General features: G+C 45.1%; 1 protein-coding gene across 5 annotated transcripts in view; it reads left to right on the forward strand.

Annotated features, from left to right (window-relative positions):
- Positions 1-26,800, forward strand: part of LOC148041821 (uncharacterized) — a 163,270-nt gene that overhangs the window by 73,978 nt on the left and 62,492 nt on the right. For all 5 annotated transcript variants that reach the window (XR_015691586.1, XR_015691580.1, XM_087682829.1 and 2 more), the window contains exons 16-20: positions 18,865-18,948; positions 20,933-21,089; positions 21,173-21,378; positions 21,467-21,511; positions 21,608-21,636. Coding sequence is in view for 3 of the 5 variants with exons in the window: in XM_087682829.1 (XP_087538955.1) it covers positions 18,865-18,948; positions 20,933-21,089; positions 21,173-21,378; positions 21,467-21,511; positions 21,608-21,636 (521 nt within the window). In the remaining 2 variants the exon portion in view is untranslated. The remainder of the gene's footprint in view (positions 1-18,864; positions 18,949-20,932; positions 21,090-21,172; positions 21,379-21,466; positions 21,512-21,607; positions 21,637-26,800) is intronic.

Raw genomic sequence — 26,800 nt, forward strand, 5'->3', positions numbered from 1 at the left:
CACCTGCCGAATGATAAAAGCCCTGGCTGGGATGGTCTCACTAATGAATTCTTTCAGACCTCGGCCACGCAGTTGGCGAAGCCATTGGTGGCCATGTTTCAGCAGGTGTGGGAAACGGGGGTCATGCCCTCCTCATGGAAAGAAGGCCTCATCAAACTAATTCCAAAGGTCCCTTCGCCGTCAAAGTTGCAACACTGGCGACCAATCTCTTTGATGGGCTCCATGTATAAAATCTACTCCAAAGTGCTGGCGAATCGGCTCCACAAGCACCTTCCAGCTATTGTGCATCCTCTCCAGTATGGTTTCATTAAGGGCCGCAACATTCTGCATAATATCTTAAATGTGCAAATGGCCATTGACTATGCGCGGCACTCTGGTCAGGAAGTGGTATTGATCCAATTGGACTTGGAAAAGGCATTTGATTATGTGGACTGGTCTTTCATTGCAGACCTCATGTCGGCTATGGGCTTTGGTACCCGAATGTCCCGCTTGATCTACACCATCAGTGCTGAGGCTTCCTCCAGAGTTATGCTTAATGGTGGAGTTACAGAGCCATTTGTCCTTGCACGCTCGGTCCGACAGGGTTGTCCTTTGAGCCCGCTCTTCTTTGCCCTGGCGACTCACCCGGTTCTTTCAATGTTATCCTCCATGGCAGCCTCTGCCCAGCTGGCCGGTCTGTCTCTTCCGTTGGGTCAGCACTTCGTTAGCCAATCTTTGGCGGATGACACCTTTATGATTTTGCAGGCAGACAGGGACAACATTCGAAGGGCTTTAGATGTTTGGACACTCTTTGGTCAGGCCTCTGGGCTTCGCATCAATGCCCTTAAGTCAGCCCTTCTCAGTTGTACGGAGCCTGATTTGCAGTCCTTAGGTTGGCAAGGCCAGGTGGTTTCCCGTGGCTCCATTGTCAGGCATCTTGGATACCCATTGGGGGTGGATGTACGGCCAAAAGCCCTGCTGGAGTGGATTTCACAAAAATTGGCAGCAAAGTTTATGTATTGGAAGTCGCAAGCGTGGCCATTCCATGTCCGCCTCAAAGTGGCCCAGACAATCATGCTTCCAATGCTAACGTATTTCCTGCCATTGTTGCCATGGACTCCTACTACTTTGAAGGCCCTCACTCATCCCATCCGTTTCATGCTATGGAAGGACTCACTGCAGGCCGGCATTTCCTGGATTTCTTGGTCGCACGCATGTACCCCTAAGCGCATGGGTGGCGGGGCGATTTTGGATGCACACACTCATATGTTAGCTCTCCGTTGGTCCCTTTTTCGTGCCATGTGTGTGGATCACCACCCTTGGTCCATCATAGCCCGTTATTTTCTTGAGGACCGCGGGCTCCGCCATGGCAACACACGGCTTCGGGCCTCCTGGTGGCATGTCCTTAATGCTGACTCTCGTGTTTCCAGTCCCTCTTCCTCTTTGTTACTGCACTTGGTCGGCTCTTGGAAAGTGGTGCTCCAAAAGGCCCGCTGGCACCCAGTGGGGGACCGCTTGCAGACTAACTCCTTTCAGCTGGAATTGTTGGCAGTATCGAGACTCCTTTCATGGGAAGATAAACATCAACTCAGACCAAGATTTAATCGCATGGCCCGTTTAGGTGTGACGTCGGTTGCGGATGCTACCCTTGCTACTCGCAATGTCCTCGTCTCATTTCGGACTGCGCGGCGACTCTTTAAGATCCCGCGTGGATACCGTGATTTGTGGGAGCAGCTTTCGTCGAAGCTTCAGGGTCGGCAACCCTTTCCTGCCTTGACGGTGGATCGCCCTTGGCAGGACTGGAATCTTGCAGGCCGCCTGAGTCTGGAAAAGGCCTCCACTAATCAGGTGTATCATCTTCTTGTTCAAGATCACCAATGGCTGGGAGAGAAAGCTAACACTGTTTGGGGACTGCGGAAATCGCTGTCATGGTGGCACAAAACGCTGATGGAGGGCTGGCAAAATAAGACACCTTTCAAATGCAAGGTTTTTCTTTGGCGGGTAATGATTGGTGGTCTTCCTCTGGCCTCGGCCCTTGCCAAGCGTCGCATCTCGAATGGCAATTGTTTCTTCTGTACCACACCGGCGGAATCGGCCCGACATCGTTTTCTCTCTTGCCCGCTCGCCAAGAATATCTGGTCACTCTTGTCGCACATTTGGCGCGCGGTGGTGGGATCCTCGCTAACTCCTTTCGATTGGGTTTTTGTGCGCCCGAAGTATTCCGCACCGCCACAGTTGCATGAGAAGATCTTATTTCATTTTTTCAGATATTGGGGATGCTGGCACATTTGGACCACGCGCAATGCTTTTCTCTTTGATTCGGCCTCTAATGTACCCCGACATATTGCCAGGCTTAAAGGTCTCTTGCATTGGCAGCTGGATATCATCCGACACTCCGACTTGCTCCCCCGAGAGGATTTGCATCCGTGGCATATGGCAATTGCCTCTGGGTCGTTGCCATGATTGGTGTAACTTTTTCAGTGCATTACTACGGGGCTTCCCCACACGTTGGCCTAGGGCCCTCGTGTATCTTGTAATCAGAAAAAAGAGAGAAAGAGAGAAAGAGAAAACCTCTTCACATGATGGCCTTGTGTCATCATGTATCTTGTAATCCAGTAATCTTGTATTTTTTTCGTAATTAATATAATTACCTTTTACGAAAAAAGAGAGAGAGAGAGAGAGAGAGAGAGAGAGAGAGAGAGAGAGAGAGAGAGAGAGAGAGAGAGAGAGAACAGTATGGCTGGCCTGGATATGGATTTTCTAGACCGGACGGTGGCAGCCCTTGGCCCTGATTCCGATACAGAGGAGCCGGAGGATATGGTGCCGTGCACGGAGGAGATGCCTCCGGGTTCTAAACTGCCGCCTGCGGGCAAACGCTCCAAGCATACTTCTGACGAGCCAATGGGTCCTCAGGAACGTTTCTATGCGCAGGTTGCCTCTGATCCTGTGGATTCGCAAGAGATTGACTGGGAGCATTTGCTGGACTTTGCCAATACTCTGCTTGGCGATTATGTCCAGCATAATAATGAAACTTTTTCTCACGCGGGAACTGATGATGTGCTGGAAGCCACGGTGGACCCGAAATCAGTCTTGCGGTCCTTCTCGGTGTTTTATGACCGTGCAGTTATACTTTTCTTCACTGGCAGGATCCCAGTGCTTTCACATATTCGCCAGTGGATGCACCATTTATTGCAAGGGGAGTGTGTTGAGGAGATCTTCCTTGGACCTCGCGGCTTTTATGAGGTGCTGTTGAAATCGGAAACACATCGAGCTGAGCTCCTGTCCAAGTTGCCATTATTCTTTGATCGCCGCTTGGTCCATGTTGTACCATGGCGCCCTATGGGCGACTTCTAGCGTCTGCTTCAACGAGAATGCCCGGTATGGGTGGAAGTGGAAAATTGTCCGGCGGTCTATTGGCCATTGTTGAAGGATGCGATGGCAGTTGTGGGAACAGTGCTGGTTCCCCCAAGCCTCAGGGCTATGAATCGAAACCGTTTATGCATGTTATGGGACACGGCCAGGAAAAGGCTTGCGTGGCTTCGCCTCAAGAAGCATGAAAAGTTGTGGATTGTCATGGATTCCGTCTGTTTTATGTAGGAACACATGCTACGCACTATTCGGGCGTGCTGATGATGGTCCATGAGAAATACCAGCCTGTTCTTGTTAAAAATGATGTGTAGGGCCGCTTTCTGGTAATCGAAGTCTTATTTGAAGGAGAGATTTTATGGTTGCTGGGCCTCTATGCTCCGAATGATCCCGCATCCCAACGGGATCTTTGGTCGACTTTGCAGGGCTCCATGTCACTTGGCCGAAGGGGGTTTTTGATGGGAGATTTCAATATGTGTGTTGACTCTTCTTAGTCCACTTCAGGGCATTCGGTAATGGATACGCCGGAAAGCCGGGTGTGGAATTCCTTTGCTTTGCGCGTACTTAAGCAGGATCTTTGGTCGTGGCTTCACCCTTCTTTTTCAGGGTTTACTTTTCATTCCGCACAATATGCAACTACTTGGTCGCGGTTGGACCGAATGTATATCATGCAGGGGGATGATTTTCTTCCCGAGATGCTGGAAATGAAGGTCTTGCAGCAATATGCGTTGTCGGACCATTTCCCCCTCTAGCTTGAGATGCGGGCACAATCTATTGCACCTTTTATGCAGTTGCTGGATAGGCTCCCTTTACGTTTCAACTCCTCTTATTTGAAGCATCCAATTTTTCAGGGCTATATGCAGCAATTGATTGAGAGGTTCTTATTGGACTTCACCTCTGACAGCTTGGCTGCATTTGCATGGCTGCTCTCTAATGTGCAGCGGGTTGCTCGGCAGTATGGGATTCCTCATGCCTCTCTTTGTCGCCGACGTCGACATGCAGCAGAGAACTTACTGGCTTTGGTCCGTTCCTTGCTCGTGGATTCCCAAGATGATGATTTTCTGCTATCACTGGAGAGGCGTTTGGCCCATCTTATTCAAGTATTTCAGTTGAAATCTTATCAGCAGGCCAAGCTGCATAACTTGACTGACACATTGCAAGATAGTGCCTGCCAGTCTCATAAGTTCTTTCGCGCCTTGCATGCTTCTCCGGCTCGCGAAAATATGACTAGACTCCAGGATTCGGAAGGTCGCATGGTCACTGATCCGCAGACCATTGTCAATATGTGCAGAAATTATTTTATGGAACTTCTTGGTTCTTCTCCCTCGCCTTCTAGCCAGGTTACGCATGCCCGCTCGGTCTTCTATCATCTGGTCCGCCAGCAGGTTCCACTTGATAAGCAAGCCACTTTGGAGGCGGATATTTGCGAGGAGGAGGTTATGGATGTTTTGTTGCACCTGCCTAAGGATAAAAGTCCTGGTTGGGATGGTCTCACTAATGAATTCTTTGAGAACTCGGCCACGCAGTTGGTGAAGCCATTGGCGGTCATGTTTCAGCAGGTTTCGGAAACAGGGGTCATGCCTTCCTCATGGAAAGAAGGCCTTATCAAACTGATTCCCAAGGTCCCTTCACCGTCAAAGCTGCAACATTGGAGACCAATTTGTTTGATGGGCTCGATGTATAAAATCTTCTCCAAAGTGCTGGCGAATCGGCTTCACAAGCACCTTCCAGCTATTGTGCATCCTCTCCAATATGGTTACATTATGGGCCGCAACATTCTGCATAATATCTTAAATGTGCAAATGGCTATTGACTACGCGCGGCACTCCAGTTAGGAAGTGGTATTGATTCAATTGGACTTGGAAAAGGCGTTTGACTATGTGGACTGGTCTTTCATTGCAGATCTCATGTCCGCTATGGGCTTTGGTACCCGGATGTCCCGATTGATCTACACCATTAGTGCTGCGGCTTCTTCAAGAGTTATGCTCAATGGTGGGGTTACAGAGCCATTTGTCCTTGCACGCTCGGTCAGACAGGGTTGCCCTTTGAGTCCTCTCTTCTTTGCTCTGGCGACTCACCCGGTCCTTTCAATGTTATCCTCAATGGCGGCTTCTGCTCAGCTGGTAGGATTGTCTCTTCCTTTGGGGCAGCACTTCATTAGCCAATCTTTGGTTGATGACACCTTTATGATTTTGCGGGCGGACAGGGACAACATTCAAAAGGCATATGATGTTTGGACGCTCTTTGGTCAGGCCTCTGGTCTTCGCATCAATGCCTTTAAGTCAGCCATTCTCAGTTGCACGGAGCCTGATTTACAGTCATTAGGCTGGCAGGGCCAGGTGGTTTCTCGTGGCTCCATTGTCAGGCATCTTGGATACCCGTTGGGGGTGGATGTACGGCCAAAGGATCTACTGGAGTGGATTTCACAAAAACTGGCGGCGAAGTTTATGTATTGGAAGTCGCAAGCGTGGCCATTCCATGTCCGCCTCAAAGTGGCTCAGACAGTTATGCTACCAATGCTAACATATTTCCTGCCATTGCTGCCGTGGACGCCTACTACTTTGAAGGCTCTCACTCATCCCATTCGTTTCATGCTATGGAAGAAGGATTCACTGCGATTTTCCAGTCCCTCGTCCTCTTTGTTACTGCACTTGGTCGGCTCTTGGAAAGTGGTGCTCCAAAAGGCCCGTTGGCATCCAGTAGGGGACCGCTTGCAGACTAACTCCTTTCAGCTGGAATTGTTGGCAGTATCGAGATTACTTTCATGGGAAGACAAACATCAGCTTAGATCGAGATTTAACCGCATGGCCCGTTTAGGTGTGACTTCGATTGCGGATGCTACCCTTGCCACTCGCAATGTCCTCGCATCGTTTCGGACTGCTAGGAGACTTTTTAGGATCCCGCGCGGATACCGTGGTTTATGGGGAAAGCTTTTGTTGGAGCTTCAGGGTAGGCAATCCTTTCCTGCCCTGGCTGTGGATCGTCCTTGGCAGGACTGGGACCTTGCAGGCCGGTTGAGTCTGGAAAAGGCCTCTACTAATCAGGTGTATCATCTTCTCATTCAAGATCACCATTGGCTGGGTGTGAAAGCTAATACTGTTTGGGGACTGCGGAAATCGCTGTCATGGTGGCAGGCAACGCTGATGGAGGGCTAGCTGAATAAGGCACCTTTCAAATGCAAGGTCTTTCTTTGGCGGGTAATGATTGGTGGTCTTCCTCTTGCCTCGGCCCTTTCCAAGCGTTGAATCTCGAATGGCAATTGTTTCTTCTGTACCACTACTGCGGAATCGGCCCGACATCGTTTTCTTTCTTGCCCGCTCGCCAAGAATATCTGGTCACTCTTGTCGCAAATCTGGCGCGTAGTGGTGGGGTCCTCACTAACTCCTTTCGATTGGGTTTTTTTGCGCCCAAAGTACCCCACACCGCCACAGTTACATATGAAGATCTTATTTCACTTTTTTAGATATTGGGGATGCTGGCACATTTGGACCATGCGCAATGCTTTTCTCTTTGATTCGGCCTCTAATGTACCGAGACATATTGCCAAGCTTAAAGGGCTCTTGCATTGGCAGCTAGATCTCATTCGGCACTCCGACTTGCTCCCTCGGGAGGATTTGCATCCTTAGCATATGGCAATTGCCTCTGGGTCGTTGCCATGATTGGTGTAACCTTTTTAGTGCATTAGTACGGGGATTTCCCACACGTTGGCCTAGGGCCCTCGTGTCTCTTGTAATCATGTAATCATGTAATCTTGTACCTTTCTTTCGTAATTAATACAATTACCTTTTACGAGAGAGAGAGAGAGAGAGAGAGAGAGAGAGAGAGAGAGAGAGAGAGAGAGAGAGAGAGAGAGAGAGAGAGAGAGAGAGAGAGAGAGAGAGAGAGAGAGAGAGAGAGAGAGAGAGAGAGAGAGAGAGAGAGAGAGAGAGTCCTGCGTGTTTCTGCCTTCCATGAGCTCTTCACTCGGCCTCTGACCAGCATACGTAGTAATACAATATGGCTGGTTTGGATCTGGCTTTTATAGACCAAACGGTGGCAGCTCTTGGTCCGGATTCTCATACCGAGGAACCAGAGGATATGGTTCCGTGCACAGAGGAGATGCCCCCTGCTCCTGATTTCCAGCCTGCGGGCAAATGCACCAAGCATACTTTGGTAGAGACTATGGATCATCAGGATCGTTCCTATGCTCGGGTTGCTTCTGATTCTGTGGACTCTTAGGATGTTGACTGGGAGCATTTGCTAGAGTTTGCCAACACTCTGCTTGGCGATTATGTTTAACATAATTAGGAAGCCTTTTCTGACTCTACAACGGAAGATGATTTGGAAGCCATTGTGGACCGGAAAAATGTCTTGCGCTCCTTTTCAGTGTTTTATGAACGTGCTGTGATACTCTTCTTCACTGGTAGGATCCCACTGCTTTCCCATATTCGCCGGTGGCTGCACAGTCTGCTACAAGGTGAATGTATTGAAGAGATTTTTGTTGGGCCCCGAGGTTTTTTTGAGGTGCTGTTGAAATTTGAGACGCACCGTGCTGCTCTCCTGTCTAAACTGCCATTGTTCGTTGATCACCGTTTGGTCCATGTTGTGCCATGGCGCCCAATGGCAGATTTTCAGCGCCTGTTGCAACGTGAATGCCCTGTGTGGGTTGAAGTGGAAAACTGTCGGCTGTCTATTGACCACTGTTAAAGGACGCCATGGCCGTTGTGGGCATTGTTCTGGTCCCCCCAAGCCTAAGGGCCATGAATCGTAACCATTTGTGTATGTTATGGGACACTGCTAGGAAAAGGCCTGCTTGGTTACGTATTAATTGCTCTGGCATGCATCCTTTACATTTTCGTTTGAAATGGGGAAACTTTGCAGGACATTGCTTTTCGTGTGGAAAATTGTGGCATTTTATAGCTGAATGCCTAGAGAAGCACCACACTTCAGATGCTGAGCATGTTGCGTTGCCCATGTGTGTGATGCTCCGTCGCAGGATGCCACCGAGCCTTCTAAAGTTTTGGATAAAGGTAAACAACAGGTTTCGGGTTTGGATTCTCGTGGCAATGACTGGGTAGATGTACGCGCGAAAAAAGGCAACAGGCTTGTTGCTGGCATGGTGGATACTGTGCCTATTGCCTCATCAGATTCCATGCGTACTTATATGTGCAGGAAAGAAATGTTGTCTTCAGAGCACTCTGCTCCTGCTATGGTTTCCTCTGCTCCCCGTCAACAGCCAACTAGGAGAGTGTATTCGAATGGTCCAAAGGGTCCACCTACTAAGCTAGCTTTTGATATTAGAGGTAACGTCATTACCCCATGGGATCGTCGTTATCCCCGTTCCATCCCCAAGATAGCGGATATGCCGTCTACCTCCAAATCTGGTCGTCAGAACTCTTTTGCCGTGTTAGCTGATTTTTTGGATGAGGGAGACCTGGACATTCTCGTAGAAAAGGTCAAATTGAGGCAAGCTGTGCCTCATACCTGATTTTCTTTTGAATTCACATGAAGATAGCCATGTGGAATGTGCGAGGAATTTGTTCTCGCCACAAGCAACATGCCATGTGGACTGTATTGCATGAGAATCAGTGGCATGTCTTGTGTGCTGTTGAGCACAAGAGTCACGGTGAAGCAGGAAAAGTTGTGGATTGCCATGGCTTTCGTTTGTTCTATGGAGGGACACATGTCAGGCAGTATTCTGGTGTGCTCATGATTGTACATGAAAAATATCAGCCTGTTCTTATTAAGAATGATATACATGGTCGCTTTGTGGTGATTGAAGTTTTATTTGAAGTAGAGATCTTATGGTTACTTGGCCTCTATGCTCCGAATGATCCTTTATCTCACCGGGAGCTTTGGTATACTTTGCAGACTTCCTTGTCACTTGGCAGACGGGATTTTTTGATGGGGGATTTTAATACGTGTGTTGATTCTTCACAGTCCACATGAGAGCATTCGGTAATGGACGCGCCGGAAAGTCGTATGTGGCATGAGTTGGCTCTTGCCGTTCTTAAACAAGATCTCTGGTCTTGGCTGCAGCCTTCTTCTATAGGATTTACTTTCCATTCTGCCCAGTATGCAACAACATGGTCGCGGTTGGACCGCATATACATCATGCAGAATGATGATTTTCTTCCCGAGATGCTCGAAATGAAAGTGTTGCAGCAATATGCCTTGTCGGACCATTTCCTTCTGCAGCTTGAGCTGCTTGCACAACCCATTGTACCTTTCAAGCAATTTCTGGAGAGACTCCCTTTGCGTTTCAACTCGTCTTGCCTAAAGCATGCAATCTTTCAGGGCTATATGCAGCAATTGATTGATAGATTCTTCTTGGACTTCTCCTCTCAGGGCACTGCTTCATTTGAAAGATTGCTCTCTAATGTGCAGCGGGTTGCTCGGCAGTATGGGATCTATCATGCCTCTCTTTGTCGGCGGCGTCGACAAGCAGCGGAGGACCTGCTGGCTTTGGTTCCACTTCGGATGATGCATTTTTGCTAGCACTGGCAATGCGGGTGGCTGATCTTATTAAAAAGTTTCAGTTGAAATCGTATCAGCAGGCCAAATTGCAACATCTGACGGAGACTTTGCAAGATAGTGCGTGTCAGACTCATAAGTTCTTTCGAGCTCTCCATGCCTCTCCTGCACGAGAGAATATGACTAGACCCCAGGATGCAGAAGGTCAAATGGTCCTTGATCTGTAGACTATTGTGAATATGTGTAGGAATTATTTCCTTGACCTTCTTAGTTCCACTTCTCCACCTTCAGGCCAAATTTCTAATGCTCGTTCAGTTTTTTATGATCTGGTCCGCAATCAGGTTCTGCAGGACATGGAAGCTACTCTGGAGGTAGATATTTGTGAGGCGGAGGTTATGGATGTTCTGTTACACTTGCCCAAGGATAAAAGTCCTGGCTGGGATGGTCTCACCAATGAGTTCTTTGAGATTTTTGCCACCCAACTCGTGAAACCATTGACGGCTTTGTTTCAGGAAGTGTGGTGTGAGAAGCCTCCCAGTTCTCTGGGACCACTCTATCGTAGCATAGACCCATCGAGGGTTCCGCCCACCTGCTTCCCTTGATAGCTTTAGTTTTCTAATTAGGTCCTATCACATTTATGTGTGACATTTAAATAAGCTTCATTAATTAAGCCTTTTAAGAAACAAGGTTCATTCGTGTAATTTATGGCACAAACACGAATACAAAGCAAGCAATCCTTTGACAAACAAGTTAAAAAATTTTCCTTAACTTATCTTCAAGTTAATCTTTGTCTCCTCCCCATACACAAGAAATTATGTATCCCTTCCAACAGAAGTATCCGGTCCAAATCACATGGCACCATACAATTTTGGGCTCACGGTAGTCTATAACTATGTTCCGGACTAGGCAAGGGATGTCCAAAGCTCCACCTAACCCCAAAGTAGCTACTACAGTGGATTTCACAGAAATTGGCGGCTAATTTTCTGTGTTGGAAGTCTCAGGCTTGGCCCTTCCATGTTCGCCTCAAAGTAGCCCAGACAATTATGTTGCCAATGCTCACATATTTCTTGCCATTGCTGCCCTGGACTACTACTACACTGAATGCTCTTACTCAGTCTATTCGTTTCATGTTATGGAAGAAGGATTCCTTGCATGCAGGCATTTCCTCGATTTCTTTGTCGCATGTGTGTACCCCCAAACGCATGGGTGAAGGGGCTATTTGAGATGCCCAAACTCATATGCTTGCACTCTGTTGGTCTCTTTTTCGCGCCATGTGCTTAGATCAGTATCCATGGGTCGTTATAGCCCGTTATTTTCTTGAGGATCACGAGCTTCTGCATGGTAATACCCAAATACGGAGTTCTTGGTGGCATGTTCTTAATGCCGATTCTCGGTTCTCTAGTTCTTCTTTATCTCTGCTTGTCCATTTGGTGTGTTCTTGGAGACTGGTCCTCCAGAAGCCTCAGTGGCATCCTGTGGAGGATCGCTTAGCTACTAATTCTTTTCAATTGGAATTGTTGGCAGTCTCGCGGTTAATTTCGTGGGAAGGTAAACATGAGCTTCGACCAAAATTCAACCGCATGGCACGTTTGGGCTTAACTTCAGTCGCGGATGCCACCCTTGCCAATCGCATTGTGTTGATATCGTTTCATACAGCCAGGAGGCTTTTCAGGATCCCTTGTGGATACAGGCATTTATGGGAACAGCTTTTGATGGTGCTCCAAAGCAGACAACCCTTTCGTGCCCTTGCTTCGGATCGTCCCTGGCAAGACTGGGACTTTGCAGGTGGGCTGAATTTAGAAAAGGCTTCAGTCAACTTGGTGTATCATCTTCTGATTAAAGATCATCAATGGCTGGTTACTAAAGCTAATACTCTATGGGGATTGCATAAATCCCGGTCATGGTGGAGGGTAACTGTGATGGAGGGTTGGTTGAACAAGACACCCTTGAAATATAAGGTCTTTCTTTGGAGTGTGATGATTGGTGGTCTTCCGCTTGCTTCAGCTCTTTCCAAGCGTCGAATCTCCAACAACAACTGTTTCTTTTGCACCACTAGTGTGGAATCCGCCCGTCATCGTTTTATTTTTTGCCCCCTCGCTAAGAAAATCTGGTCATTCTTGTCAGCCATTTGGCGAGCGGTGGTTGGTTTCTCGCTACGCCCGTTTGATTCTGTTTTTGTGCAGCCCAAATATCCCACACCGACACAGCCACATATGAAGATCTTGTTTCACTTTCTTCGATATTGGGGCTGTTGGTACAACTGGACCATCCGGAATGCTTTTCTTTTTGATTCCGCCTATAATGTTCAGCGGCATATTGCTAGGCTTAAAGGTGTCTTGTATTGGCAGATAGATCTTCTCCGGCACTTTGACATGCTCTCTCGGGAGGACTTACGTCCCTGGCATATGGCAATTTCCTCTGTGTCTTTGCCATGACTTTGTATCTCTTTGGTCGTCTGGTTCTTGTAGAGAGTCAGTGTGTACACATGATGAGGTAGAGCCATCGTGTATCTTGTAATCATGTAAACTTGTACCTTTTTTGTAATTAATACAATTACCTTTTACGGGGAGAGAGAGAGAGAGAGAGAGAGAGAGAGAGAGAGAGAGAGAGAGAGAGAGAGAATTTTACACACGTTGGCCTAGGGCCCTTGTGTATCTTGTAATCATGTAAACTTGTACCTTTTTTTCATAATTAATACAATTACCTTTTACGAAAAGAGAGAGAGAGAGAGAGAGAGAGAGAGAGACGAAGAGAATTTTGACCTGATAGTCTCATGTAAATATTTACTACTTAATTCAATTATCTTTACGGAAAAAGAAAGAGAGATATATTGTTCGCTCCACATCAGTTGTGCTTTCAGCGTGACATTTTTGTGTTAGAGTCATTGTAGACTTTCCTTCATGTCTGTTATTTTTAATGCTGACATGATGGTTTCATGTAAATATTTAGTACTTAATTCAATTATCTTCACAAAGAAAAAGATGGCGAATGTGAGTTCCTGTCTGTGGAGATGCTCCCCCTGACCAGCAGTCATGTGTTCCTGCTGCGCGCTGCTTCACACCTTCGGTCAGAGACCAGCGCAGGGTCTATTCTTCCTTGCTTGAGCTCTGCCCTGACCCAGCTCTGATCAGCCGCTCAACCTGTCCTGGAATGGGTATCCCTGGCGCTGACCAGAGCAGGGTTTCGTTTCAACCTTCCTGTCCAGTCGATTCGTCTCCTGTCCCTGACTTCCAGACACCTGTCTTCCGCCTGCAGGAGTGTGCTCAGTCCGAGCTCCTGGTAATCAGCGTCGACCTAATCTGACATCCCTCGAGGGTGTGACGATCTGCTCTAATCGGGGTAAGACAGACTGTGAGTGACAGAGATTGTAAAAGGTCTGTTTAATCTGAACAGCAGAGTTTAGATTGGGGCTGTGGTCCTGACATACAACGGCCTATTGAAGGAGACAGGTTCAGTTCTGTTCTGTGAAAGACAGCCACAGTTGGTTTCATCTGTGTAACCAGCAAAAACCTTGGATATGGCGAATTGGCAGGAATCTAATGGTATTGACATGGCCTTTCTAGACCAGCATATTGGAAATGGGGAAGATAAAGACCTGGCAGAATCAGATGGCGATTCGTCAGCTGAAGATTCTGGGCAGTTAATGGAAGGGAGGAGATGGGTAAACATCGCAAGATGTTGGTCGAAGAACTAGATTTGCGTGCCCTGAATTTGCCTCAGCAAAAGGCTCAGGCCTCGTGCTCTCAGATTAGTGAGTCTTTTCAGTTTATGCTGGCCTGTGCTAATCATCTGATGTTGAAATATGCTCAAGCTAATGAGGGTAAAGGGAGTTCTTTACCACAAGGGGAACATGTAGTCGCTGTTATGGGTGCTGATCTGGTTCTATAGTAGATTGCTGCCTTCCATGAGAGGGCTGCCATCTTTTATTTTACGGGAAGGACCCCATTGATCACCAGCATCTGTGCATGGTCGCTATCAATGCTTGCCAATGTGGAGATGTGTCCGGATGATGTTTTAAGGCAAGGTTAGGCATCCCTTTTGGAAGAGATCTATGATGGCCCGAGGGGTTTTTTTGAGGTCCTCTTCCGCTCCTCGGAAGTGCGTGCTCATATTATGCAACGTATCCCATTGTTCATGGATGGTGAGTTAGTCCATATGGTTCCTTGGAGGCCTATAGCCTGATTTCAGGAGGTACTGAGGCAGGCATGCCCAATTTGGTCAAGGTGGTTGATTTTCTTGCCCATCTTCGGCGATTTTTTCCCTCCGTTTTGAGATCTCTTGGTGAGGTGTTCGTGGAACCTCGGTTGGCCTTCTGTAACCGGAATAGGGCATGCATGCTTTGGGATACAGGGAAGCCTCGCCCGACTAAAGTTCATTTTCAGGTTTTGGGGTTGCAAACTTTGGCCTATGAGCTCAAATGGGGCACATTTGTTGGACATTGTTTCAGGTGTGGACAATTGGGACATTTCATTTCAAAGTGTGATAGAAGCCAGGAGGTAATGCAACCATCTTTGGATCGTGATTTGGATATGCATGACCATCTTCCCCAGCAGATGGCTCAGCAGCCTGAAGCTGCTTCTGAGCAGATTGTCCAGCAGGAACAAGTAGATGTCAGCATCCTGAAGTTGCTTCTCAAGCTGGAAATCAGTGTGCATCGCCCTCGGTGGGTCAGAACTTGTCTTCTTAGGATAACTCTTGGGTTACGGTGGTTCGCCGTAATGCTAGACAGGAACCTTGGTTTGCTATTGTTCACTCAGTTTCGTAGACTATTACTCAGACGTTTCAATGGCGAGGAAGGGGGTTCTATATGAACCTTAATCTATAGTTGGTGCTAATGAAAAAAGGGTCTGTGATACTGCATTGCACTTTGATTTGCGAGGGAGGATGGTGCCTCCTCGGGATTTTTTTAAATGCCCAGCAACAACAATTTCCTTCTCGTACTTCGATTGCTAGTTTGCAAAGGGCAGATCTGATTGATTTGATTGGAAGCGAGATGGAAAAATTTCAGGCAGCCATAGCTGTTGGTGTTAAAGGGAAAGGGAAGGTGGGAATTCAGTAGTTTTTCTTTTCTATAATCCATCATGAGAATTGCATTATGGAACGTTAAAGGTATCTCTTTCGGCAGTAAACAGTATCGGTTGTGGAAAGGTGTGTTAGCCAGCAATTAGGATGTTCTTTGTGTAGTGGAGCATAAACAACATGCTTTGGCAGGATCATCTTATGTATATAAGGATTATTTTGTTTTCTTTAGTGGGTGTGTTCCACATAAATCTGGAGTAATGCTGGTTGTCAAATCTTCCTTGCAACCATCTTTGATTTCTTAGGATCATCGAGGCAGATTCGTGATTTTGGAAATCCTATATGAGGGAGAAGTTTTATGGCTGGTGGGTGTGTGTGCTCCTTCTAATGCTCATGAACGTCGTCAGCTTTGGGATGACTTGCATTGCCTTGCCATGGCCCATCAAGGCTTTGTAATGGGTGATTTCAATGCCTATACATCTCTAGATCAGATGACTTCTCAACACTCGGTAATGGATGGCCCTGAGTGACAGGCTTGGGATGCTTTTGCAGGCTAAGTCTTTGAAACAAGACATGTGGTCTTGGTTGCATCCCTCACACTCAGGATATACTTATCGTTCTCTTCAGCATCCAAATTCATAGGCCATACTGGATAGGATTTATGTTTGTCAAAGTGATTCGTTTCTCCATGCAGTCATTGATATGTGGATTGAGCGAAAACATGTCTTGTCCGATCACTATCCTTTGATCTTAGAAATGACACATCGACCTGTTCATGTCTATAAGTCTCTCTTGGCTCGCTTGCCTCTTCTTTTCAATCACTCCTTTCTCCTGCAAAATCCGTTTTTGGAATGTATTCAACTAATAATTGATTCCTTTCGTTCTAGGGTCCTATCAAAAGGAACAGAAGCATGACCTGTTTTTAGGGATAATGCACGTATGTTATCCCGACAGTATGGTATTCAGCATGCTTCCATTTTACGTGTTGAATTGCTACATGCACAATCTTTGTTGGCCCATTTGTTGTCTTTATGTCAGTTGGGGGATACCACTGATGACTTGCTTACATGCATTGAATGGTTGAAAGGCCGAGTTCAATCTTTACAGAAACAGGAATATGCTAAATACAAATTGCTGTCTAGAGCAGAAGCTTTGCACGATAACAATTGTCAATCTCACCAATTCTTTACTCGATTACATCAGAAATATGCCCGGGAAAATATTGTGCGTTTGAAGAATGAGCAAGGTGTTATGGTGATAGAATGTGCATCCATCATTGAGATGTGTGTAGATTTTTATAAATCACTGTTGGGCCCTCCATAGATTCTGTCTGATGTTGTACACTATGCTCGTAGATACATTTGTGATCTGGTTAGTAATCAGGTTCAGCTAGAATGGGTAGCCTTAATGGAGGCGGATATTTCAGAGGATGAAGTGGAAGAGGTATTGTCCCATTTGCCTAAAAGAAAAAGCCTTGGTTGGGACGGGCTTCCTAATGAGTTGTTTTCAACCAATGTTAAGCAACTTAAGGATTCGTTGACTCGCTTGTGTTAGCAAGTTTGGAATTCGGGTATCATGCCTTCAGACTGGAAGATTGTAGCCATTCGGCTATTGGCCAAGGTTTCCTCTCCTACTTCTTTGAAACAATGGAGACCCATTTCTGTTATGGGTTCTTTATACAAAATCTTTTCAAAAATCATTGCCAATAGATTGCAGAAAGTATTTCCGCATTTGGTTCATCCACGCCAATACCGTTTCATTAAGGGTCGGAATATAATGCATAACATTTTTAATGTTTAATTGGGGATTGACTTTGCAAAAGCTTCAAGCTAGCAGGTGGTCATGCTTTAGCTTGATATTGAAAAGGCATTTGATCATGTAAGCTAGTATTTTTTGAGGCAGCTAATGTTCACCATGGGTTTTGGGCCGCTTATGGTTTCTTTGGTGAATACTATTGGTCAGGGGACAGTGGCTCGTATTGCTCTCAATGGAAGGATCACTGATGACATTACCTTATCCTTCTCTCTCTGACAAGGTTGCCCTCTCAGTCCTTTGTTGTTTGCATTAGTTACTCACCCGATGCTTTCTTTGTTGGATAAGTTGGCCAATCAAGGTGAGATAGTTGGTTTGTCTCTTCCCAGTGGGGCCCAACTTGTGGGTCAATCTTTGGTAGATGATTCCTTTATGTTCCTTAAGACTGATCGCTCAAATTTTAATCGGGCAATGGTTGTGTGGAAACTTTTTGCTATGGCATCGGGACTTCATATTAATGCTAAAAAATCCACTCTACTCTCTTGTACGGAAAATTATTGGCAGGCTTTGGGTTGGAATGGTATGGTGATTCCTAAGGGGAATATAACTAGACACTGGGGTTATCCTATTGGGGTGGAGGTAGCTCCTCGTGCCTTGTCGGATTGGATGGCATCTCGTATTCATGATCGATTTATATACTAGAAGTCACAAGGTTGGCCTCTTCATGTGAGACTTAAAGTCGCACAATGCATTATGATCAGCATGATTTCATTTTTCTTGCCACTGCTTCCTTGGACTAAGAAGTCCCTATTGGATTTGGTTCAACCTATCCGATTCATGTTATGGAAGAAGAAAGGAAATTGCTTGGGTGAGGTGTGGATTTCATGGCAGCATATGACTACTCCTAAAAGGATGGGGGGAGCAACTCTCTTGGATGTTAATTTACATATGGTTGCTTTGAGGTTAGCTCTTCTGCAGACTCTTTGTGTACAGACTCATCCTTGGATAGATATAGCAAATTTTTTTATAGAAAAGACTCGCATTTCTCATGGTAGCACGGTAATTCATGCTTCTTGGTGGCATATGCTTAACTCCACAAGATCTATTAAGGTCTTCCAGTCTTTTCTCCTTTTCCATATGATAGCATCTTGGTAGGCGATGCTACGCTTTTCGGTTTGGAGAATTCCTGCTAGATGAGGTATTGGCATCCTCCAGGTTGTTCGATTGGCTTGATAAAGATCTATAGAGAGACAAGTTTAATCAGATGGCTCATTTGGGGTTGTAGTGAGTCTAGGATGGAGTCATTCATGGGCAGGCCTGTCTTTATTCCTTTTGGTGTATTCGTCAACACTTTCGGGTGCCTAGAGGGTATCATGTTATTTGGACGGCCATACACGATAGACTTACGAGCTACTATCCTTTGACCACATTACATCTTTTGTCTCCTTGGCAAGATTGGATGTTTGTGATTCTTGATGATTTCGAGAAAAGGTCAGCCAATCAGATACATCATTAGATGGAAGAGGCCAAGAGATGGGTCATGGATAAGGCAAATAAAGTATGGCGTATTCGGGAAAGCAAAAAGAAGTGGGAGGATAGATTTCATTTAGCTCTGGAAATCTAAGGTTTCATATCAGGGAGAAGTATTTATGTGGAGGCTACTTATTGGGGCTCTTCCTACTGGGAATGTGCTGTGAGCTCGTAAGATCTCTGCTAGGCGATGCATATTCTGTACTATATGTGATGAGATAGTGCTTTATCTTTTTGTCTCCTGCCTTGTTGCAAGACAGATTTGGAGTTTTATTTTCCGTGTTTGGTCCTCGTTGACTCGACACCGGATTTCAGCTCGTTCGTGGATTTTGGGGAAGAGGACCTGCATGACCTCTTTGAGTTCAGATTATTCCTGCCTTTTCCATTTCCTTAGATGGACAGCCTTGTGGCATATTTGGCGTACTCAGAATGCCTTCATTTTTGATTTAGTATTTGGTATTCATGGTCATGTGGCCCGAATCCGGGGTTTAGTGTTATGGCAAATCACCTCTATGGTGTCTGCTGATTTGGTTCTTCCTGATATTGCTGCTCTCTGGCTGGACACTGTTCGCTCCACACCAGCTGTACTTTCAGTGTGACATTTCTGTGTAGACTTTCCTTTATGTCTGTTATTTTCTGTTATTTCTAAAGCTGACCTGATGGTCTTATGTAAAATATTTACTACTTAATTCAATTATCTTCACGGAGAGAGAGAGAGAGAGAGAGAGAGAGAGAGAGAGAGAGAGAGAGATCAATTGTTGTCAGGTATGGGCAGCATCAGTTGCCAAAGGACCAGGAAATGTACCACTGAATGCGAGCTACAAACATGCAGATGGTTATGCTTTCCAGGTTTGTGTACTAGTATTCACATTTTCTTTTGTAATATTCACTCTAAGCACCACTGAATGCTAGCTACAAACACGCATGTGGTTATGCTTTTCAGGTTTGTGTACTAGTATTTGCATTCTCTTTTTTTAATATTCATTCTAAGCAGTGTATGAAGTGGAGAGAGAGAGAGAGAGAGAGAGAGAGAGAGAGAGAGAGAGAGGACCAAACGGTTGTAGCTGAGTTGGTTAAGTTGAACAGAGTGGTGACTAGAATGTCTTCAGTTCAACTCCTACATCCTGCATGGCCATTTAGTATAGGCGTTACAGAAGGGAGAATTGAACGCGAATCATTGGGTTAATTTAAAAAAACCAGTGGCTTTCCACTTGGGTAGCTACTTGATTTATTTAATGTTCAGAAATTTGACCAATGTGAACTCATGGTCAGGGAGCCTTTTTGACAATGTCTTGGCTTTTTTGTTGGCTGAGATTGTTCATCTTCTAAATTCTGATGTTGTTAGGGAAAAGTTCTACCATGTTACCGGTTTGTGGTCATCACAATGGACATGATGTCGGTGGGGCTGTCATATTGGATGTGTGATTGCATGTCAGATTCATCTTTGGCACTGTTTTGGGCCTTTTGTTTATATAGCATCCTTGGGTATTCATGGTTAGAACCTTTGATTGAGCAGGTTGGAATAATTAGTGGTAGAACCTGTATAACAGCTATGTGGCCAAGTGTTGACACTTGATATATTAGAATCTCTAGCTTATAGACAGATAGCTAATGGCTTATTAGATGAGTTATTGGCAATCTCTATAGATTGGTGTGGGTAAAAGGATGCCAGAGTATAGTTTATTAGGATGACATGCTTGGAGTGGTGCACCTTATGAGTGTTCTCATGCCTTGTAGGGCACAGCTTTCATCTTTCAAGAATAAGGTGCTCTGAGCCTACAACTTGTTTAGGATTGCTTGACACCATGAAGTCTCCACTTTGGGAAAACATTTGATTGTTAGAAGCATGAGAGCTATTGGCTTCCTAAAAGAGCCATTTATGCAGGGAGGAACTAATGAATTTGCATGTGCCTTTCGAATCCAAAAACACCAATGGGGCATTGAAGTCAACAAGTTTATCAGGCTTATCCAAGGACCCTTTGTGCAGAGAGGAACTAATGAATTTCCGTGTGCCTTGCAAATCCAAAAATACCAATGGGGTATTGAAGTCAACAAGTTTATCGGGTTTGTATCCAAGGATAAAAGAGTTGGATGAAATTCTAAGAGAGAATTTCCTGATCTAGCTACACAACAGTTTTTCTCACATTAACATTGAGGATGTATTTCAAGTACGGAAAAATGCTACAATATTCTTGACTCCAACCATGAAAGGATCTGAAAACTTTGTTTTCCCAGATGCTACTTATCACATGGTGGAAGGTAAGTGTTGTAGAAAAAGCGAAGTAAGATCTGGAATATGATATGCCAAGGATAATGATGGAATGACCAGATTCTTAAATACTTGGGCTTCCAAATTCCTTTGAGGGTAAGATGCTTTTATGAAGACTTAAGGTGTGGTGGCCTCCTCGTGAATCTGAGGAATGGGCGGAGGGAAAACATAGTCACAGGCCCAGCATGTTTTGTATGACTTGGATAGAGACGAGTTTGCATTTAATCAGTCTTGCCTAGTGGCCTGTATGGTGTTGATTGTAGTTCTGTTTTACCTGATACCATTCCACGACGACTAATGATTGGCTATTTGGATGGGGAGGACGGGACTGAACTATCATGTAAGACATGCATTGATTTTTGTTGCAGATAGTTTCTTCGTTTACCCTTATTGTGTAGGAAGCCCTAAAGTTGCACATTTCTTCTGTTATATCGACAGGGTGTGACATGCATTTCTACTCGTATGAATATCTATTATTTCTTTTCCTTTTGGAACCCTTGTTATCAAGTTGGACATCTTCACATTGTCTTCTAGAGTATCTATGATCCACTGTTTTGAATGTAGGATGCTTTGGGAAGTGCCTTGGAGGAAGTTTTTAAAGTTTCTCCTGATGGTGCTTTGGTATTCTTCCCAAGCTACAAGCTTTTGGAAAAGCTTTGTGATCGCTGGCAGTCTACTGGTCAATGGGATCGGCTTTCTCAATTGAAGAAGCTGTTTATTGGTATAATAGTAAAGCTACCTAGGTTTGTGTATTAACCTTTAGCACATATTTTGATAAACTACTGTTATGTTGCCATTTGCTAGAACCTCGAGGCAAGATGGAAACTTTTGAAACAATGCTGGATGACTATTACACAGCAATAACTGGAAAACCGAAAAATATGGATCAGAGTTCAAAGTCAAAACTTTTCCGAAGTCGTAAAAGAAGTGCAAAGGAGCAGCATATCAATATATGCTTGAGTCAACAGTCGAAGGGTGGGGCAGCATTTCTTGCTGTCTGTAGAGGCAAGGTAATGTTACTGGAATTGGACTGCCTCTATGTTCACTATGAAAATTAGGTCAAGAAAATTCTGAATGTTCTTGTCTCTAAGTGGTCAGGTTTCTGAGGGCTTGGACTTTTCGGACAAGAACGCTCGTTTAGTGGTATCCAAACTTCTTGCTTCAAAAGAACACTACGCCTTTTACTGGCTTGTTTATTAATTACATTAAGAATTTGCTCTACCTTGACTTTAAGAACAGGTTGTTGTTGGAATTCCATTTCCAAACCAGTAAGTTTTCACCCCTTCACCAGTGTGTTGGAGCAACAGTGCGATAATACGATACTTTACTTATATTCTATCCTTTTGAGTGGTTCTTTTTGCCTTTGGGAAATAAAAATCAGCCGACTTTTAGCAGACCTACCACTTTGTTTTAACGGTCAAAGTTGCGATTTTCCTAATTTTGAATGCTGGACCTGTTGTTGTTCCTTTAGCAGAGTTGAAAAAAATGGACAACTGTTGCAGATGTTTCCTGTGTAACGAACTACAAACACAACAAAACTTGAAGTGCGATTTACTTGATAATTGGGTTGTGATGACTCTCCTGGACTTTGAAATGCAGTTTGCATAAGCATGGGCTTGAAAACACAGATTTGACAAGGTTGGAAGTTAATTTGGCACACTAACTACTATCAAACTGCATGATGGTGGATGGGGACTCAACTCCATGGCTACAATTGATCCTGCTTGGGCTGCTCTTTTAGAGTAGGCACTTGTTATTTATATGGACTTTGTCTCCCAAGAAATGATAAGAATACTAACTTGTCAATTTCCATAAGGCCTTTGATACAGTACATTGAGCCAGGCTGCTACACCAACTCTAAGATATAACAGACAATGATAGACAGGGCCTGGGCCCCATTTTAGATGGCTGAAATCATCGAAAGAATGATCTAAGTGAAGTAGGCGGCATGGTAGACAATGATAGGCAGGGTTTGGGTCCCATTTGGGACATCTGAAATGGTCCCAAACACAATTGAAGTAAAGTAGGCTTGAATCTACACTCTTTGGACTAGACATTGATGAGATTACTGATACCCTGGACAAAATTGATGGTCCAAGAGCAGCCATTGTAGGAGTCTTAATCCCTTGAGAATACACAGGATTCTGGTTTGTGTGGTTGAGGGACTGCGGGCATCCAAATGGATGCACTACCACCACTATAGTACAGCTCAGATGCACTACCAAGCAGCTCACTGAGCTCAGGCATGCCGAGCTGAACTGAGTCATTGGCATGGACATCACCAACATACACATTGAGAGGACATGAATTTCACCAACAGCATCACGTACCATTTCTCATTTCATCTCTTTGGGTACAGATTTGTCTCAGCAAACTAGGATACATGGACATGCATATGCCATTTAGGATGAAGGTCAATGTGACTTGAGTTGATACAGGTTGACACTTTGGAGAGGCATGAGAGGACAAGATATACCAAGAATGCTAGATGTAGGAGGTAGAGAGACAAGGGTATTTTATATTTAGATGCACTACTATGAAAGATGGGGTTGCCACAATTGCCTTTTCTAGGAGAGATTTGGCCCGAAGTGTCAAGTTATGGCATTCCTTGACCAAAGATGCTTTGGACTTGATGTTTTGGAGATTCATAGGCATTGAGATTCACTGAGCTAGCTTTGAGCATCAGTGCTAGAAGGTGTGCATGTCATTGACAGTGGACATTGATAGAATTCAAGGCATAGCATCACAAATGCAAGCTTGATCACCAATATCAGCTTGACCAGGTGGAGGACCATTGGGCGTGACCATAGACAGTTACAGAGCTATGCAAAGCCAAGAGGCCTTGTCCCCAAGCCAATGGACAGCTAAGAGATCATTTGAGGATTGAAGCTATCATCTCTCACCACTGTTGGATATTCCTGAGGTGATATACTTTAGCAGACTATCATGGAGGAGCTGAGATCACTCCACCATGATTCTACGATGATTGTGTAGGATGGTAGGAGGGAGATCTACCAATAGCTCTTACTTTGTTGTGTTTCATATATTTTCCTTTGTTCAGCCATTAAGAAAGAATCCGTAGATTAGTTGCAATCATTGTTTCGTCTCGTATATCACTTTGGCCTCTAGTAGTAAGCAACCCAGTCCTTGAGATCTCTCTTTGTTTTTGGGATGAACATCAGAGGCAAAACTTGAAGGCTGACTATTTGATACTGTCATTTCTTCTGCAGTGCAAATGCCTCTACCTTTTGATGAAACTACATCTATAAATGTATTGATGATTTGGAAGATGTGCAGCATCTGAGGAGGAGAGATGATCTTGTAAAGTTACTCAGCCATTAAAGGAGTTGTAATCCCTCGAGAATAACTAGAATGTGGTTTGTGTGGTTGAGGGACTGTGGGCTCCAAATGGATGCACTATGACCTCTAAAATACAGCCTAGATGCACCACCAAGCAGCTCAGCCACACTGAGCTGAACTGATGGATTAGGATGGACATCACCAACATACACACCAAGAGGACATGAATCTCACCAACTGCCATCTGCCATTTCTTGTTTCATCTCTTTGGGGACAACTTTATCAGCAAAGTAGGATTATTGATAGATGGTCATGCATATGTAATTTAGGATGAGAGGTGCTAAAAAGCCAATGCAACTTGAGTTGATACAGGTTGACGCTTTGGGGAGGCACTAGAGGACAAGATATACCAAGAATGCTAGATGTAGGATGTAGAGAGATAAGAGTAGTTTATACATAGATGCCCTACTATGAAAGATGAGGTTCCCACAATTGCCTTTTCTAGCAGGGATTTGGTTCAAAGTGTCAGGTTATGGCACATTCCTTGACCAAAGTTTCTTTGGAGTCTGGACTTCATGTTTTGGAGATTCACAGACATTGAGATTCATTGAGCTAGGTCTGAGAATCAGTACCAGAAGGTGTGCACGGCATGCAACAACAGACAGAATTCTTCAAGAGCATATAATCACAAATGCAAGATGGATCACCAATGTCAGCTCCAGCTAGTAGAGGACTATTGGGTGTGACCATAGACAGTTACAGAGCTACACAAAGCCAGGAGGCCTTGTCCCTGAGCCAACGGGCATCCATCAGATTATTTGAGGATTGAAGTTGTTATCTCTCACCACTGTTGGATATTCCTGAGGAGATATAGTTCATCAGATTATCATGGAGGAGCTGAGATCTCTCTACCTTAACTCTATGATGATTCTTGTACGATGGTAGGAGAGCCACCAAGAGCTCTTGTTTTATTGTGTTTTATGCATTTTCCTTTGTTCATCCATAATGAAACAAGTGGATTAGTTCTTATCAGTATTTGGTCTCGTATATCACTTTGGCCTCTAGTGAAAGGTGAGAAGGATCGAAGCTTGCTTGGAAGTGAGCTATGGCAGAGAGCAAGAGCAAGAAGAGAGAGAGACACAAATGGGAACTCCAACAGTCACAATGTGTGACAGGGCCTCTTTTATTCAAACTGTCACTAAAAGAATAAAGAATAAAGTGACAGCGATGGGCGCTCGCCACTTGCAGTGTGCAATGGCGGGTACTGTAAGTGTAGTAATACACGGGCGGCTAGGCAGAGGCGCCTTTATTCCCAACAACTTTCCACTTAAAGGTGAATCTATCCCCGTGAGGAGTGAAAAGAAAAAGAAAAGACAATATAATGTACACATGTACAATAGGATGAGGAAAAACGTCATCTCATCCAATGCCCATCAATCTCCTGAGAAAGGCAAAGTGCTTAGTAATGAGGCTTTTCGTGAGTAGATCTGCGGGATTTTTGTCAGTGGAGATCTTGACAAGGTCAACAGACTTGTCCTCCACGACCTCACGTATGAAGTGATACCTCACCTCAATGTGTTTCGTCTTCGCATGGAAGATTGGATTCTTGGCTAGTTGAATAGCACTCATAGAATCCGAATGCAGCGTAGGTATAGTATCAATCCCAAGGTCATGAAGCAAACGACCCAACCATATGGCCTCCTTGCAAGACTCAATGGTTGCAACATACTCGGCCTCAGTGGTAGAGAGAGCCGTACACTTTTGAACCTTGGACATCCAAGAAACAACACCTCTAGCATAGGTAAAGACATAGCCGAAAGTGGACTTTTTACTATCTGCATGTCTTGCATAATCGGAGTTTGTGTAGCCCACAACTCTTGTATCCTGACTGCCATAGCAAATACACATATCTGTTGTGCCCTTTAGGTATCTCATGATATCCTTTACGGCATCCCAATGCTTTTTGCCATGCGTAGCCATATAGTGTGTCACAACACCAACTATAAAGGCAATATCTGGACAAGTGGCTATCATGGTATACATCAAACTGCCCATGGCTGATGCATAAGGGATCTTGATCATCTCGGCCCTCTGCTCATCCGTGCGGACAATTAGCCTGTGAAACCTTCACATAAGAAGGTAATGGACAGCCGATAGGCTTTATGTCCTGCATGTGGAAACACTCAAGGACTTTATGAATGTACTCCCTCTATGAGAGGTAGAGTAGTCCCTGATGCCTGTCGCGCTTAATGCGCATACCAAGAATGTGAGAGGCTTGTTCCAAATCCTTCATTTCAAAGCTCTTCTTCAGTTGAGATTTAAGAGTATCCAGCTCATCATGAGTTTTTCCTGCTATCAGCATATCATCCACATAAAGTACCAAAATAAGCAATGAGCCATCACGGGCTTTCTTCGTGTAAAGACACGGATCCATAGCACTTCTGCTGTAGCCCTATGACTCCGTAAAGGCATCAAACTTATGAGACCACTTCCTAGGTGCCTGCTTCAAGCCATAAAGACTTTTCTTCAACTTGCACACTAGGTACTCCTTGCCAGGTTTTGCAAAGCCCTTAGGTTGCTCCATGTATATCTCATTATGCAAATCCCCATGCAAGAATGTAGTCTTGACATCTATCTGGTACAAGTCCAAGTCAAGCTGCGCGACTAAGGTCAAAACCAAGCGTAGGATGGTCATCTTGACCACATGAGAAAAGACTTTATCAAAGTCAACTCCATGCTCCTATTTAAAGCCCTTAGCGACAAGTCTTGCCTTATAAGCCGGATTGGGGTTTCCAGGGATACTTTTTAGCTTGTACATCCATTTGCATGGCAAAGCCTTCTTGTCCCGAGGCAGTGTAACCAAATCCCAAGTCATATTCTTGTGCAGGGAGTCTATCTCAGACTGCATAGCCCTCTCCCAGGAGTGACTGTCACCCCTGCGCATAGCCTCATCATAGGTGAGAGGCTCTCCTGCATCCGTAACCAAGACATAATGCATCGAGGGCTCAAATCTATCAGGTGGACGTCTATCTCTAGTAGACCGTCTCACGGCAGGCTCTGCGGCCGGTCCAACACCGTGGCCTCAACTGCTACTGTAGGTTGTCCAATTGGCTCTGCAGGAGCACGTGGCTC

The sequence above is a fragment of the Lygodium microphyllum genome, chromosome 1 (assembly GCF_053477565.2).
Source record: "Lygodium microphyllum isolate KBCC chromosome 1, Lygodium_microphyllum_v1.1.10, whole genome shotgun sequence".
NCBI classification, from domain to species: Eukaryota; Viridiplantae; Streptophyta; class Polypodiopsida; order Schizaeales; family Lygodiaceae; genus Lygodium; species Lygodium microphyllum.